The sequence below is a fragment of the Cavia porcellus genome, unplaced genomic scaffold (assembly GCF_034190915.1).
Source record: "Cavia porcellus strain 051 isolate PalLab524CR breed Dunkin Hartley unplaced genomic scaffold, mCavPor4.1 scaffold_8, whole genome shotgun sequence".
NCBI classification, from domain to species: Eukaryota; Metazoa; Chordata; class Mammalia; order Rodentia; family Caviidae; genus Cavia; species Cavia porcellus.
Window position 1 is genome coordinate 62854076 of NW_026947491.1, and position 15207 is coordinate 62869282.

At 37.5% G+C, this 15207-nt stretch overlaps 1 protein-coding gene and 1 long non-coding RNA gene across 9 annotated transcripts in view; one reads left to right on the forward strand and one right to left on the reverse strand.

Annotated features, from left to right (window-relative positions):
- Myrfl (myelin regulatory factor like) overlaps positions 1-8640 on the forward strand; it is a 116351-nt gene extending 107711 nt beyond the window's left edge. Inside the window, exons 22-27 of the mRNA XM_063255582.1 lie at positions 1746-1805; positions 2373-2460; positions 4523-4597; positions 7735-7855; positions 8171-8245; positions 8361-8640. Coding sequence (XP_063111652.1) covers positions 1746-1805; positions 2373-2460; positions 4523-4597; positions 7735-7855; positions 8171-8245; positions 8361-8447 — 506 coding nt within the window. The 3' untranslated portion in view covers positions 8448-8640. The remainder of the gene's footprint in view (positions 1-1745; positions 1806-2372; positions 2461-4522; positions 4598-7734; positions 7856-8170; positions 8246-8360) is intronic.
- Positions 8641-12702: 4062 nt separating this feature from the next.
- The window catches only part of LOC111758592 (uncharacterized), a 272253-nt gene continuing 269748 nt past the window's right edge, over positions 12703-15207 (reverse strand). For all 8 annotated transcript variants that reach the window (XR_010049374.1, XR_010049371.1, XR_010049372.1 and 5 more), the window contains one exon: positions 12703-14919. This is a non-coding gene — a long non-coding RNA (uncharacterized LOC111758592). The remainder of the gene's footprint in view (positions 14920-15207) is intronic.

The following is a 15207-nucleotide window of genomic DNA, read 5'->3' on the forward strand; positions in this document are numbered from 1 at the left end:
CAGAGTAGATGTAATCATCATTTTTATCCCTTAATGCAAAAATACATGTCTCATAAACTTTTCTATAATATGGAAGAACACCTTCAATTTGTATTCCAAATTTTATTTCTCTTTAAATAAGAATTAGAGATTTAGAGATTAGAATTAGAGATCCCAATTCTATTTGTATAGACATGGACAGTTCATTATTTTACTGTAGAGATAGTCTTGTTCTTATTTTCCTTCACATATATTCACTATCCTCGCTGCTTTTGAATCATATTCTCATTTAATAGGATGCATTATGGGACAGGGAGACCATGGAAGTAGGCAGGATTGAAAAACCAGCAGGGACAAATGTACCCTTGAAGGTGGGCCTTCGTGGTACCTGCATTCAACTCTAAAGCGTTTGTTAAACCAAACAGTTCTGTCTTCTTGCTTTCCTCTAGGTTTCCAAGAATAGTTCAGAAATCAGTTTCCAATATGTATGCTATTGTTCCTTTCTCCTGTCTCCTTTCCAAAGGTTATATTTATAGCAATCCTTGATTTTACTCCAAATAAAAAAGATGCTCCTCAGCAACCAGGTATGATCCAGGTGTGGGCTGGTCAGAACAGTTGCCTAATAAAGGTCAGTTCTGCTCACACAGGAGGTAGAAATGTGGGGATCAAAAGACTGAGCAGAAAAGTAGGTGCTGGCTCTAAATCTGATACTCAGCACTGCCCAGCAGAGGAATGGATAGTCTCAAAAGTTAGCGAGACTCCCCATCACAAGGTTTTCTGGTGACTTATTTCCATTTTTTATGTTAATATAAATGATGTTGAGATAGTAACAATAAGTTGCATGGAAAAGAATCCAGGTAACCTAAATCTGATTTTGATTAGCAACACTGTTAATTCAGAAACTAGATGAAAAACAAGACTACCATTAGTTCCCCATTAATCAAAGAAAAGGACATTCATAGTATGGATGGAAGGCATTATGCCAAGAGTTACAGAGGACTTAAAGAATGTTAATGGGGGTTCCCTACTCTGACATGGTCAAGAAAAGGCAGAAAATGCATGAGAAGCTAAGTGACAACACAGAGATAAGCCCTTCAGTCTAGTAACAGCCTTACCACTGACTGATGACCACGTGGGTGGTTCAGTAATAATCATGGCAATGGGAAGGTGGGAGCTGTGAGCTGCCAGCCTTGTCAGGATGGTATTTTAGTTGGCTCAGGCTGCCATAATAGAACGCTACTGACCAGGAGGCTTAAACAACAGACATTTGTTCCCTCGTATTTCTAGAGAGTACAATTCCAAGATCTTGTTGTCTCTAAGTCTCTAAGACTCTTCTGAGGTCTTGCTCCTTGGCAGGCAGATGGCCACCTACTTCCCCAGGTCCTCCTGTGACCTTTCCTCTGTGCATGTAACCTTGGCGTCTCCCCATTTATCCTTTATCCCCCATTAGGAGGCACCAGTTAGACTGCGAGCCTCTTTTTAATTTCATCACATTAAAAGGTCCTATCTCCAAATGTTGTCACATTCTGAGGAACAAGGGGTTAGGGCTTCAACACATGATTCAGGAGTAGACCATTCAGCCCGGAAAAAATGCTGCTAGGAGGAGGGAAGAATAAACAACACCTGTAAGAAACAGGGTAGGAGAAGAGGGTTGAAATGAGAAAAGGTGGGGAACATTCAACTCACAGAGATGACTACAGCATGCGGGGTTTCTTCTCGTGCTGAGCAAGCCCTCAACACTAACAGAAGTTTTTCCTCTTCATAAGACAAAAGGAAATCACTTATGGCAAGAAGCGAATTCATCAGTCCCGACTGGCAGAGTGACTGTAAGTTGACATTATCTGTTTGACTTTGTGGGGCCGAGCAGAATCACAAGCAATAAAAGCATTACTGGAGGGGAGAACAGAAGCAAAGCCTGCAGCCCGTTTTGTAGTCAGTACAGCTTAACCATTAATGAGGCACTGGAAATTGTCACTCATTGGTAGGCAAGCCGTGACTGATCTCTATGGATTTCAGTAATTTGCTAGAAGTTCTTTTATTTGGAGTATATGTATTTTTAGTTCATTTTCTGTTTTCTGAAATAAGTTGCATTTCACACTGCATCATTGGTTTTCTGTAAATTTGGATATAGTAGGAGTTCCATGGCCCAGAAATTCTTTTGACTATTATGGGGCTGTTTATTGGGGACTGGGTTCTTATTAGTTGTCTTAAAATTTCCTATAAAAACAACAAAATAAAATAAATTGTGGCTCCTTTCTCCTTTTTTAATTGTGTAAATGGAATCTATTCATCTAGGAAATTCTGAATTATGCAATATGGGGGCTGCTCCAGAGCACAATCCTCTTCCCCTGCAGGAGAGTTTACTTTGGTTTTTGTACTTCCTTTCAAATCAGGGATTGATACATCCATCAGTTCTATACAAATAACGGAAATCCAGCACATAATTGATCGTCGGTATTGCAGTAATGAGCTCCATTGCAGGTAGGAAAGCCTCATCATACTGCTTGATTCTGGAATTTACTCAGAGTACTAGGTTTGAGGCTGAGATGAAAATGAAAGCTATGTGGTGAAATCACTGTATTTACATCACTCTTAAGTGAATACCAGTGATTACATGAGTACAAGGGAATCATAAAATAATTGGTAATAGCAAATGCCAAAAAATCATTGCCCTAGTGCTTTCAGTCGTCTGGTTTTATGGCTAAGTCGGAAATGAAAAGCTTGGGAAAACTCTGGCTGCCTCTGAGAGCACATACTGTAGGTACAGAGTTGCTAATGAAAGCTACTGACAAGAAAGACATAGTTACTGATGGCCCCAAGTGATGAGTGAGCTGACATTGTATATCTTAATAACAAAGGATATCATTATTTTCAGTGATGAAAAGCTATACCTTATCTAAAGCTTTATCAGTAAGAAGGAAAAAAAAGCTAGTTTTTTTTTTTTTTTTTTTTTTTTTTTTTGTCGGTACCAAGGATCAAACTCACGAGTGCGCGCTTGGCAAAGCAGGTGCTTATGCTGCTGAGCTAAATCCCCAGCCCCAAAGGCTAGGTATTTCAAAAGTTATCAGCAACCCCTATCTTCAGTGTGTGCCATATCACACATGTAATATGTATACCTATACATGTAATGATATATGCCTGGAAGCACAGAAGGTAAGTTACTTCAATAAACACAAATGCAGGTTATAGACATTAAAAATAGGGAATTATTTGTGTTAATCTGATAAATATTCATGGGCTGTCTGCTGGGTTAAAGGCAAGGCCTGTATTTTGATCTGGTGTAAGAAATGTTATGGGTTTTCAACTTTATATCTCTTTCAATCTGGCAGAGTTTATGCTTGATATTCCTGAGTTATAAAAATAACTTGTATAGTGCTTTATGATACCTATATTACCACATTCTCACAAAAGCCCTAAGAAGTTCATGTCATTTGCCCCTATTATGTAGTTTTCAGTGAGTTTGAAAAAATTTGATCACATTGAATCAGTTTGCCTCTGATCATGTATCAGTGACTAATATTAATATGTAGGGTGACAATGAAAAAGCACCAGACAATTCAGTTCTAGATCCTAGTAAAAAATGTTTATGTTCCTTGAATATTCATTTCTCAAGTATAAGAAGGGGATATTATCAAGTGAATTGGGTTGCTGTGAAGCATATAGATATTGGAAGAATCATCATAGAGAATAATCAAAACAAAGTGATGCTTTGAAATTCTTGTACATTGTGAAACACCAGTTTTTTCAGTTCACTATATTTTTGCTTGCACATTTTTAGCAATTTAGTTTAGTAGTAATTAGTAGTAATTAGAATCTAAAATGCCTGGCTCTTTTTCCCACTTAATCTAATTTTAAGTCGTTTCTCCATATAATTTATGGGATAACCAGTTATAAGGAGAAGTTGTGTTGGATACTAATATGCTGTTTTGTTAGAAGTTTTCAGTATAATATGAATCAATGGAATTTCCTTTTTTCAACGTGTCTTTCTTAAATTAGAAGTGAAGAGGTAAGGAGGAACCTATAGATAACAAATTCTGTTTTTACAATTTTCTTCATTACTAAGTGGTAATCAGGGCTATAATAATTGTGGCAGATTTGGGTTCTAAAAGTACATATTTCCCATTAGTATTTTCTAAAAGGGAGTAATTTGTGGTAGAAACACTGGTTTTCCTTTCAATGGTCCTTTTTTAGAAGGATTACGAGTTTGAGATCTTTGTTTCATGTGTCTTCTGAAATCTGTGCCTTTGTAAGGGGAACTGAAGTTATTTTCTGTGCATTTAATTTTGTGCATTTGGTTTAGAAACTGAATTTCCATTTTTTCCATGTGTTCTAAAATTTACAAATCTTGTGATACATTTAATATTAAGATGTGAATGAGACCTCGTGAAATTTGGCAAGCATGTCTCTGAAAAACTATTAACAATATCAGGTTAGCTATTTTCTATACTTATTGTGCAATACTTCACAACTTACAGAGCATGTAAGTGGAAAAAATTCTTTCCTTCATGTTTTGATTTTCAGCTCCCTGTTTTTTCACCATTAGGTCTGGATATTATTATTACAGTATTCCTGTTAATAAGCACACACCCACAGAAGTCAAATTCTCTCTGGAAATCAAGTAAGTACATGGCTCTACAAATATTTCTTTCATTTTTTATTATTAGTTAAACGGCAAGTCTGAATGTACTTTGCAGTTCTACCTGCCCATTAGGAGGTAGAAAGCTGTCTGTGACTGACGCTGGAGTTGTGGCTGGTTTAGGGGGCCAGAGCAAGGGCAGCGAGCATCCGGACTTGCAGGCAACTGTGGGCTCCAAGCTACACTCAAGCTTGTGAGAAGGGGGACAAGCTCACAGCTTGTCTCCCTTCAAAATAGGGAACAAGAGTAATGTGGCATGATTGAAAACTGCATTGTGTTTAAGTAAAAAAAAATTATGACAGTAAAAGACATTGCCATAGCTGTAATCCCGGCACTCAGGAGGCTGAGGCAGGGAATTGCTATGAGTTTGAGGCCAGTGTGGGCTACAAAGTGAGTCTAAGGCCAGTCTGAAAGTAGAGTGAAACCCTGTCTCAAAAAGACCAAGCCAATGGAACACCCAAATGCACTGCCATTAAGCTCCCTTAAAATACTCTCTCATTTTGAGCACGCTTATCCTTTCTACAACATTTCTGGGAGTCTTTTTTTTCTTGAATGTCTGTGTCTGCCTGTTTTGACTTTGGGGAAGGGCCAAAAGTCTCTGGATGGATGAGGACACACTGTAGATTTTATGAGCCTGGCTTTCCCTTGAATGGTATTCAACAGCACTGTATTTTTGGTCATATCTTATAAAGACATTTATAAAAGAGGACTTGCAGAACTGCTTCAGAAAGTGGCAGTAATGATGGGATACACACATTCAAAGCAAGGAAGAAATATTTTGATCGAGATTAGTACCAATGTGTCTTCTAATAAATTTGTAAAATTTAAGCATTCGAGTTTTTGATCAATTTTTGTAATCCGGCTCCTTGGTGGGGAGGCTACCTATTTAGGACAGGAAAGAAAACCTCAAACCAATCAAACACTGCCCTCATGTGTGTGTGTGTGTGTGTGTGTGTGTGAGAGAGAGAGAGAGAGAGAGAGAGAGAGAGAGAGAGAGAGAGAGAGAGAGAAGGCAGAAGAAAAGAAAGAATAAGAAATCAGAGTTTAGAATTGGGCAGACTAGTTTTCAAATTTTGTTCCTGTCACTTACTAACCCTTTGATCTTGGAAAAGATACATATGTTCTCAGATCTACCATTCTTTTTCTGTAAAATGAGTATTACATTATACCAACACACAGAGGTATTGTGGAATTATTGTTAATACTGGTGAAATTATACCCACCATTTGCTGAGCAGACTATGGGCCAGATACTGAACACAGAATTCCTGGGTCATATAATCCTCACAAAACTTCCCCAAGATGGTATTTTTTTTCTCCAGTATGTTTTACAGATGAAAACTCATGGGCACACAGAGATAAAGTGTGTGTGTGTGTGTGTGTGTGTGTGTGTGTGTGTGTGTGTGTGTTCTGAAACACAGCGGGAAACAGTAGGGCTGGGATTCAAATACAGCCCTCTCTTCTGTCACTCTTCTGCCTCCCCAGGGATGAGATCTGTTGTGACATTACTCCTTCTCACCCATAGATGTAGCTTTTATTGTATTGTTCTTTTCTCCCAAATCACTGAACTCTAATTTCATTTATTATTATTTAGTATTTTAGGTAATTATGGTATGTTAAGACAAACCATTGTACTAAAAGATCTTGCAGCCACTCACTGTGATGATAATGTGTTATCTCTTGATTTTAGTCTCCGTTATTTCCTCCTCCACATTTCCACGTCTCCTTCCCCTTCCTTTTCTCCCTCTCTTCCCTTTTCCTTTGGCCTCCCCTCTCTCCCCCAGTTTCCCTATGTCAGTTAGTCTTCCTCTATCACCCACCCCCCATCTCTTCTGTTTTACTTGGGCTCCATATTTGTTTTCTCATCAGCTTTGTTTGGATGATCAGGTAATGACAGTCAGCCCAGCTGCTAGCCTTGTAAAGGTTTGTTTCAGGCCCATAATATTTCATAACTCAAGGCAGAGCAAAAGCTAAGTGTACTGTTCTTACATGTTAAATGTACTACCTTTACATGCTAAGTGTGCTATTCTTACACAATATTCTTTAGCACTCCCTGATAACCTAGAATGCTAGGAATTTTATTCCTAGCTTCAAGGAAGAAAATAAGATGAAATATTATATGCTTCAAGTGGCAGAAGATTGCTTTGAGCCACTAAAACAAGCCTGTTAGTCTATGAACCATTTTTCAAACAGAGATGACTTTAAAATAATTCACTGAATAGTTCCCCATTACCCACAGCTTTACTTCCTATAATTTCAGTTATCCATAGTCAGTCATGGTACAAAAATATTAAATGAAAAATTCCAGAAACACTTTCAAGAGTATACTGTTATAACTACTCTATTTCATTATTGTTGTTGTCAACCTCTTTACTGTACCTAATTATAAATTAAGGTGTATTATAAATAGGTATGTATAAGAGAAAAGATGGTACATATAGGGTTTGGTATTACTTGTGGTTTCAAGAGTCACTAGGGGTCTTGGAATGTAGCATCATGGGTAATGGGGGATTACTAAGTTGTAGACTCAATTAAGGATGTAGGATTTTTCCATTTGCACAAAAGGATTGTTCCAAAGAGAAATATATCTCATCCTCTTTGTAGTGATTGATGAGTTGATTTTCAGAGGAGAACCATTCTTTCATCCTTCCATTCTGATAACTTTGAATACTGGTGATTTCTAATGGAACGCACCTGCAAACCCCTACTTATATCTGTTTGCTTTGCTACTGCAAATAATGTCTGTCCAGGCCTTTCAAAATCTAAAATCTTACAAGTTTCAGATACGTGTAAATTCAGTTGCCAGTGAAGAGAATGATATATCAAAAAATTACTCAAATTCCTTAGGCATAAGAAGTTTTGATATAAAGTGGTTTGGACAGAATGGTTGGTTTTAAAAACCATTCTGCGCTATTTCGGTAGTCATGTGTGAGTAGGTTTCTCTCTAGTAGTAAGATGTGAGCGAGCCTAGTGCTATCACTGAGGATTGTATAATAATGAACTCTGTGAACCTTCACGGGATTTCTAAGTCACATTCCCGTCCATCTGTCTAACCAAATGTGGCCTGCTAGGAACCTGTAACTGCTTCTCTACTTGCCCTCTTTTCTTTGTCTCCTGAAGCACAACAGAACCATTGATAGTCTTCCAGTGCCAAGTCACCGTTGGAAATATATGTTACCATAATAAAAAGGAAACCAAAGGGGCTCAAACCTATGGAGACACCTACCAGGGCATGACACAGGTAATGTTTTCTGGATCCTTGGTATTATTCTCCTGTTCCAGAATTATGTTGAGAATTATAGCCTCTGTGTCCATTTGTGGGAGGGACATCTTGAACCAAAGGTTGATGCTTCCTGGTGCTGGCTGCTGTAGTCATGAGGTTTAGGTAACGGTCTTCCTGGTGTCCTTTAGAAGCTTCAGACTATTCTAGGGACACCAATCAAAAGCTGCTATCACACATGCCTCTCCTAGTCAAGGGAATACTTTTCAGCCGATGCTCTCACCAACTGAGTGGAAAATGTGGTTATGAAATGGGTCTCTCTCATTCATTATTCAGGGATATCAGCACGTTTGGAACCTTCCCGTGGCCCTCTTCTCTGATAGTGCATACCATTTCCGTGTAGCTGCACCGGTAAGCTTGCTTTTTCATTTCTCTTTAGTACAAAATTGACCACTAAAGGAATAAATGAAATGCTTTAGCTACAGTTAATTTTTATATTAATCTTTCTTTTCTCCTGTTCTGACAGGATTTAGCAAACTGCTCAACGGATCCCTTTTTTGCTGGAATATTCTTCACAGATTATTTCTTTTATTTCTATCGACGCTGTACCTAATTTATTCAAGTTTGGTGTTTTTACCAAAGAAAAACTTTCAGGAATACAGTTAACAGACACTGATAGTCTCTTGAAAGTTCTTTCATCTTTTCTGTGAAACACATTTGTTGCTGAAGGACTTTTCAGACTTTGGTTTCCAATGGTTTTGAGACATTAATGAGGAGAATAAAGTACTTGCTGCAACTTGAAAGAATGTGATACTTGATTTTGTCTTGACTGTAAAGAAAACATTTTTTGGAGTAAAGAGTACCGTTAGTTTTGAAGACACTGCTTCTTGTTTTAAGGAAGCTGTAGGCCAAAATAAAAAGGTCTAACTCTCTATTTCAAAGCTTTCTTGAAAAAAAAAAGGTCATGTCAACTTGAACCCACTAAATCTAGACTCTAAGAATATGTGATGAGGGGTTAACCCTGCGGGAGGAGATAGTGTGTGATACTGAGTTCACACTTAAGTAAACTGTTTCTCTGTCTCTGGCTGTGTATGTATAATATGCCCATAATATGACAGTGTACAAAATGTATCTTCTAATGAAATGGATTTAAGTGAAAGAGTTGCTAATCAGTTTTATAATGGTTGATGGTCACTAGACTTTTGTGTGGTGGGATATACCCTCTTGTGCCTAGACACCACTGAAATCATTTCATCTATCTAATCCTAAATCAGCTCCTAAAGCCTTGCCTGCACATTCCTTGGATACTATCAGAAAGGTTTTTACCTTCAGTTCCTACTCCCTTTACTTTGAGAGACTCTGTCCTCCCATGTGACCTCCCATGGACTAGCATAACTTCTTGTCTTGGGAGTGATAAGTAAAAAAAACATCTTTTTGATAGCAATTGCCTCCTAATTTGTTGGATTACTAGATCTCAATATAATAATATTCTACATTGTCTACAATTTTCTAAATATCCACGCTTTAGAGGATGAAGAGCCAAGTTCCTCTCACTGTGGTTCCAGAGCTTAGAGTGGTGGTGTGTGGCTCTTTTACCTTATGATTGGTTTGATAATCAATTAGATTGTGCCTCTTTGTTTTATTTCACAGTGGCAGTCAGCAGTAATTATATATTATCCTCCTTATTATGTTCTGATATTAAATATATACCATATGGAAACTTCAATAATTAATAAAAGAAGAAGAAAGACATGGCTCTCGCTTGGCACAGGCATTTTAAAATAAACTTTTAAACATAAGTATAATTTAAGCTTGGGAGCCAGTCTTAGCATTGCATTCAAGTTCTGATTTTATTTGTGTCTCCTCAGGCAAGTTATTTAATTTCCTAAGCTTTACTTTCCTCATCTTTAGACAAAGATAGTGAGCGCTTACATCAGACAGGAATAAATGAATGCAGTATATAAATCAAAGACATATTCCAATAAATACAAGCTTTTATTATTATATCAGTGTAGGACAGAGTCATTATGACGATTACAGTAGGATTTAAGTAACTAAATGCACATAAATCAAGATATTATCATCAAAAATAGAAGCGAAACTGCACATAGAACATATGCATGTGTATCACATCATATTTATACTTTACTATATTTTGAAGCTGCTTTTCCTTTTACTAACAGCACGGCCTTTGCAAAAATGGAATAAGGTAGTTAATTCTTGCAAGAAGTCTTTTGGGATTCCTCCAGTTTCCTAGATTCAAATTCAGATGTGTTTCTATGAGCTGTAGTATTAGTTTGCTTGGGTCCACATACTGGAGTTTTCTTCCATGTTTTAGTAGAATTTCAGATTGTTGGTGTGAGAGAGATTTCATAAATTGACTTTTTCTTCTAGTAAAGGGACATTTACCAGCACCATAAATCCCATGTTCTTATTCATACCCTTATGCTTAGGACAATGTGGAGGCTTCACATATCAACTTCAGGTCAGTAATGTTGCCTCTGAGTGCATTTCTATAGAGTGAGTACTGTTTTTATTTTAATTAAATTCCCTAAGAAGACTGGCAATACTTTTCTTCCACAGAAACATTCAGGAGATAGCATTGGAAGTCCTCAGGGGTGATTTCAGCTAGTGAACAGACCCGGGCTCCTAGAATGAGTAAATCCTCTTGGAGGATAGGCTGGAAGAGTCTCTTCATGTTCACAGCGCTCTTGCAGCTGTGAGATGTCACTGTGGTTCATGCTTCTTCAGGCAAAAAGGCTTTTCTTCATGCCAGAAAAACTGCCTGGCTGTGTCTCCCTAAACTCCAGTAATTAAAATGTCTACTGGAGACTTCCTCGTCTAGACTCATAAGCCCAGTCTACTCATGAGAAAAACTCAGTTAAATTCTAACTGGGAGACATTATGTAAAATACAGTACAGAACAGTACTTTTCTAAATTGTCAGTGTCATTAAAAACAAGACAATTCTGGGAGTGTCACAGACGAAAGTGTCTTACAGAGATAGGATGATAACATAGTATAGATTCAGCCATGAAGAATAAGTATCATTTTTAACTTCAAGTCATTCAAAGTATCTTAGTTCCTTGCTTTGTCAATTATTTAAGGTCAAACTCTATGCATGATTTCATTAACTCCCAAATTATAGAATATTATAAAAATCATGTAACATAGAATTGCAATAAGTTCATTATTACTAATAAAAAGACTAAAACATGATTTTGAAAGCTATCAGTTCTTGGCATGTCTCACTCAAACTTTCAGCATTTTAAAAATAAAACACTTTCTAGTGCTCTTAACTTACCCATTTATACATTTGTATTTAAATTTATTTTTCCTAAAAAATAAAATAAATTTATTTTTATTACATAATTTTTGGTTCATCTTACTGACAGATTTCTAGCAACACATAATTTTATTGTAAAATTAAAGATTTTCAAAGAGAAAAATAAAGATGTGATCCTGTGGCAATTTATAAAACCACTTTCAAAGACCTCCTCTCATTTGATTCAACAACTGTGTGATGTTGAGAGTGAAGGGAATTATTCCTAAATATTATCAAAAGATTCCAAGACCGTATGTATTGAGAAACCGCATTATGCATATTAGTAATCTGAGGTACAGAGAAATTAAACAAGAAAAAGAGGTAAACCAGGTTTTCTGGTGCTAAATTTTATTCCTTTCCACAAGATTACTTCACTTACCTTTTAGAGGCTTTCCTTTCTTCATGGCTCTTTGGGGTTTAAGAGAGACCACCAGCTCAGATATTGACCCACCAAAGAAAATACTAACCCACTAATGGCTTTGTAAGTGATATTTCTTGAGGACCTGTAAGCTGATTAGAGACCATTTAGTCATAATACAGAGTAGGAGGAGGGCAGAGGAACAGACATGGGTGGAATCTTCTGTCACCAGCCACTAAGTTACATCTATTTATATTGATGTAAGAGCTCACTTAAGAATGCTAAATATTAATTTCATTCTTAGGAGCATGCCGGTAAAATCTGCACTTGGCAAAGCTAAAAGTGTTTTAGCTTTCATTTCTTCAAGGGCATGTATCATTGATTTTTGTGTCTGATTCGAAAGAGTCAATTGAGCTCTCAAAAAGCATCCAAGGATTTAGAATCTAGTGCTTTTTTAATGAGTACTTGTTTAAAGCTTGTGGAAACACAGCTTCAGAGACTTTCAATTTATCAACAGTGTTGAGTATACAACTCCATCTATTCTTGGCTGAGTTCTGTGAATGGAATATCCTCGGTTAATTCTTATGACATACTTTGAAGAAAGGGATGGGTGCCAAAGATCACAGTCTCAATCCACCAATTTTTTGATGCCCCTAGACAAGTATAAAATGAGGTTGCAGTTTAGAAACACTCTTGATAACATGTCTTCATCAGAGTTAGGTTCTGAAGTTGGTTTATAACTCCATCATTCTGACTTCTTGTTTAAAATGAAAAATAATTAGGAAGAGAACTAAACTCAAAGCCAGGAGATTTGGTGCTAGTCCGTGCTCAATAACTTGTCATTGGTGTCACCTGGAATGATTTACCTAACTTCTTTAAGTTTCACTTTCTCAATTGCAAAATTGTATTCATAATAGTCCTGATGACCATGGACAGTACATATATATGAAATCTCTCTGTAAAGTAGGAGGTACTGTATGAACATGGGTATCACTAACTTTGGTCACTGGAAGGCATTATTTTGAAGGAATAAATAAGACATTGGATTCTCTCTTGTTTAGTGAGTTTCAGTTCACTATAGTTAGGGTAAGTTATTTATATAATTATCTACAATCTTCACTTGGAAAACATTGCCTAGAACATAATAGATTATTAATTAACATTTATTAAATGAAAAGTGCACAAATGGAAACATTGTCTTCTTTATTTACCAGGGAGTAAAGCAAGAAGGTATACTAAGACAGATTTGAATTCCTCTCCCTCTTTTACTATGATTATTTTTATTACTACTCTTTGGAATGATAGGATTATTATTATGTTATTATTTCTTTCTTCAAATATATTTAAAACACCTCTAAATGACTTTCAATAGAAACTACAAAAACCTGAATGGCCCATTGTCTGTTAGAGGATTCCAAAATCCTACAGCTTATTATTCATTATTTATATTTATATTGCTGCATTTAATTCTGTATAGCACAAGAGCATAAGCATCTAAATTGATTGCAGATTAATCACAAAGCATTTAATGAATGTTTCCTATTGTATCCAAACATTGAACACATTATGTCAGTAATTAGGCTGCTGTAGCCTTTTCATTGATGTAATATCTCAGAACTGTCATCTTCTATAGTTACTGAAAAACATTTCCTGTTAAGTGTGGTTGCTGTCGGTTTTCAAAGCAGTATCTGGAATTATCTACAATAAGGAACCTGCTGGTGATTATATTAAAAAGAAAAGGACTCTGAGTCATTTCCTGGAGATAAAAGCATAAAAAATGAAAGCAAAAATACCAAAGACTATCCCGATATTGTTGAACTCTCATCTGTGAAGTGGGTTCATAAACAATATAGGAATCCAAGCAGCCAAACTGATAAATTTTGGAATTTTATTAGCTGAGCTCAGCGACCATGTGCATAAACCCATGTTCCAGAGTCAAACCGAGTGGTCCTGAACTGGAGGGTTACGGGGCATTTAAAGCAAATAACCACAAAGCAAGACATCCTGTTGGAAACAATTTAGCTAGAATCTTACATTAATTTTGGCTGACATCTGTATCCTGCTCCTTTGTTGAGCAGGTTAATTTTTTCTCTTGTGGGTGCAGCTCATTTTGCTTTTCTCATGGGACTTGTACCCTGAGTAATTTTTCACTCTTCTGGGTCAAATACAGGGCACAAGTCAAACACAGGGCACAAGATGGCGTTAGTTATGCCAAGCTACAACAGTCTGTTCACCTTGAAGTCTACAGCTGTTTGTCCATTTTCAGTCATGTAATCTTTCACTCACTGCATAAACCTTTGTGGGAATTTCTGTGTGCCTGCCTCTGTATACAGTACCCTGATATAATAAGAGACACATTGGGCAATGGCTGACTTTTTAAAGAGTCACTGCGGATAGGTAGCCACCTAGGTAGCCATCACATCATAAGAAAAGCTCTGTAACTATGTCTCTGACATTGTGCTAGGAGAGTGCAGGTGATAAATGCTGCCTCTCAGACGAATAAGAAAGAGAATGGGAAGCAGAAAAAGGGAAGCTTTGAGTAGGAGGAGACCCTGAGCTATCTGGTATCCAGTGAACTAAAAGGATAATACAGGAATTTATTTATTTTTGTTTGTTTGTTTTAAACAGAGAAATGGCAAAAGGTACAAGTGAGTCCATCTTTTATAATTATGAGTGAATCCATCCTTTATAACAAAGAATGTGATGTTTGGGCTAGTGATGTAGCTAAGAGGTAGAATACTTGTCTCACATGCATGAGGCCCTAGGTACATCCCCAGCACATTTGAAAAAAAGCAGAAACAAAAGACTCCCAAGAATCTGGTCCTCAGTGCGGCAGAAACTGCAAAGTGAGTAATCCCCACCCCACCTCCTTAGCCAGTTCTTCTGCTAGCTGTGCACAGGGCGGGGCTGGAGAGGTGCTTTTGTTTCTAAAAGACGTCACCTCTTTTCCTCAGCTCTGAGAGCAGCCATCTGTCCCAGGAGAGTCCGGGAAACTGTGGGAAAAGCAGAACGCACTGGGTGGAGCATGGGTGACTCAGTGAACTGGCAAGGAGACAGTGGGTGGGGAGCCGAGCCCCGGGACAGTGACTGAATCACAGATTCTGTTGTCTCTCTTGATGGTGGAGGCCTGATGATGAAATCTGAGCAGTGAGCGAAGGCTCTAAGTCTTTGGTCACTCTGCCCATTTTACAATGAAAAAGGCTCTCATTTCCAAAGGAAGTTTGCTTCTTATTAAGTTTCAAGTGCTCATGATGAGAAAGGCTGGGAGAATCTCTTAAAATTTCTGGCAGTATGACTTCCTCCTTCTTGTTGTAGCAGAAGCTTAATTTTTTCTTCAAGGAAACGATCATCTTCTGGCTCTCCCTGTCTGTGAATCAGGTGAAGCCAATACCATCTCTTCTCTCTGGGGAGGAACACATGATCTGGAGCCTGCATAAAAGAGACTGCATTCCCATGGCAACAATCATTGGCTTCTGGCTAACTGTAAGACTCAAGCCAGGCCCATCAGAACCTTTCTGGAAGCAAATTCTGTGTGGGAATTACGAAGTTGTAGGAGTGGGCCTGGGGACCACCTTACCATCATGGTGGACTGCCTGGCATAAAGCTATGAAGAACTGAGATATGAGAGTGAGATGTCTATGTCAGACATAGCTCTCAAGGACTTAGGTGGGCTAATACATTTCATTTTAGC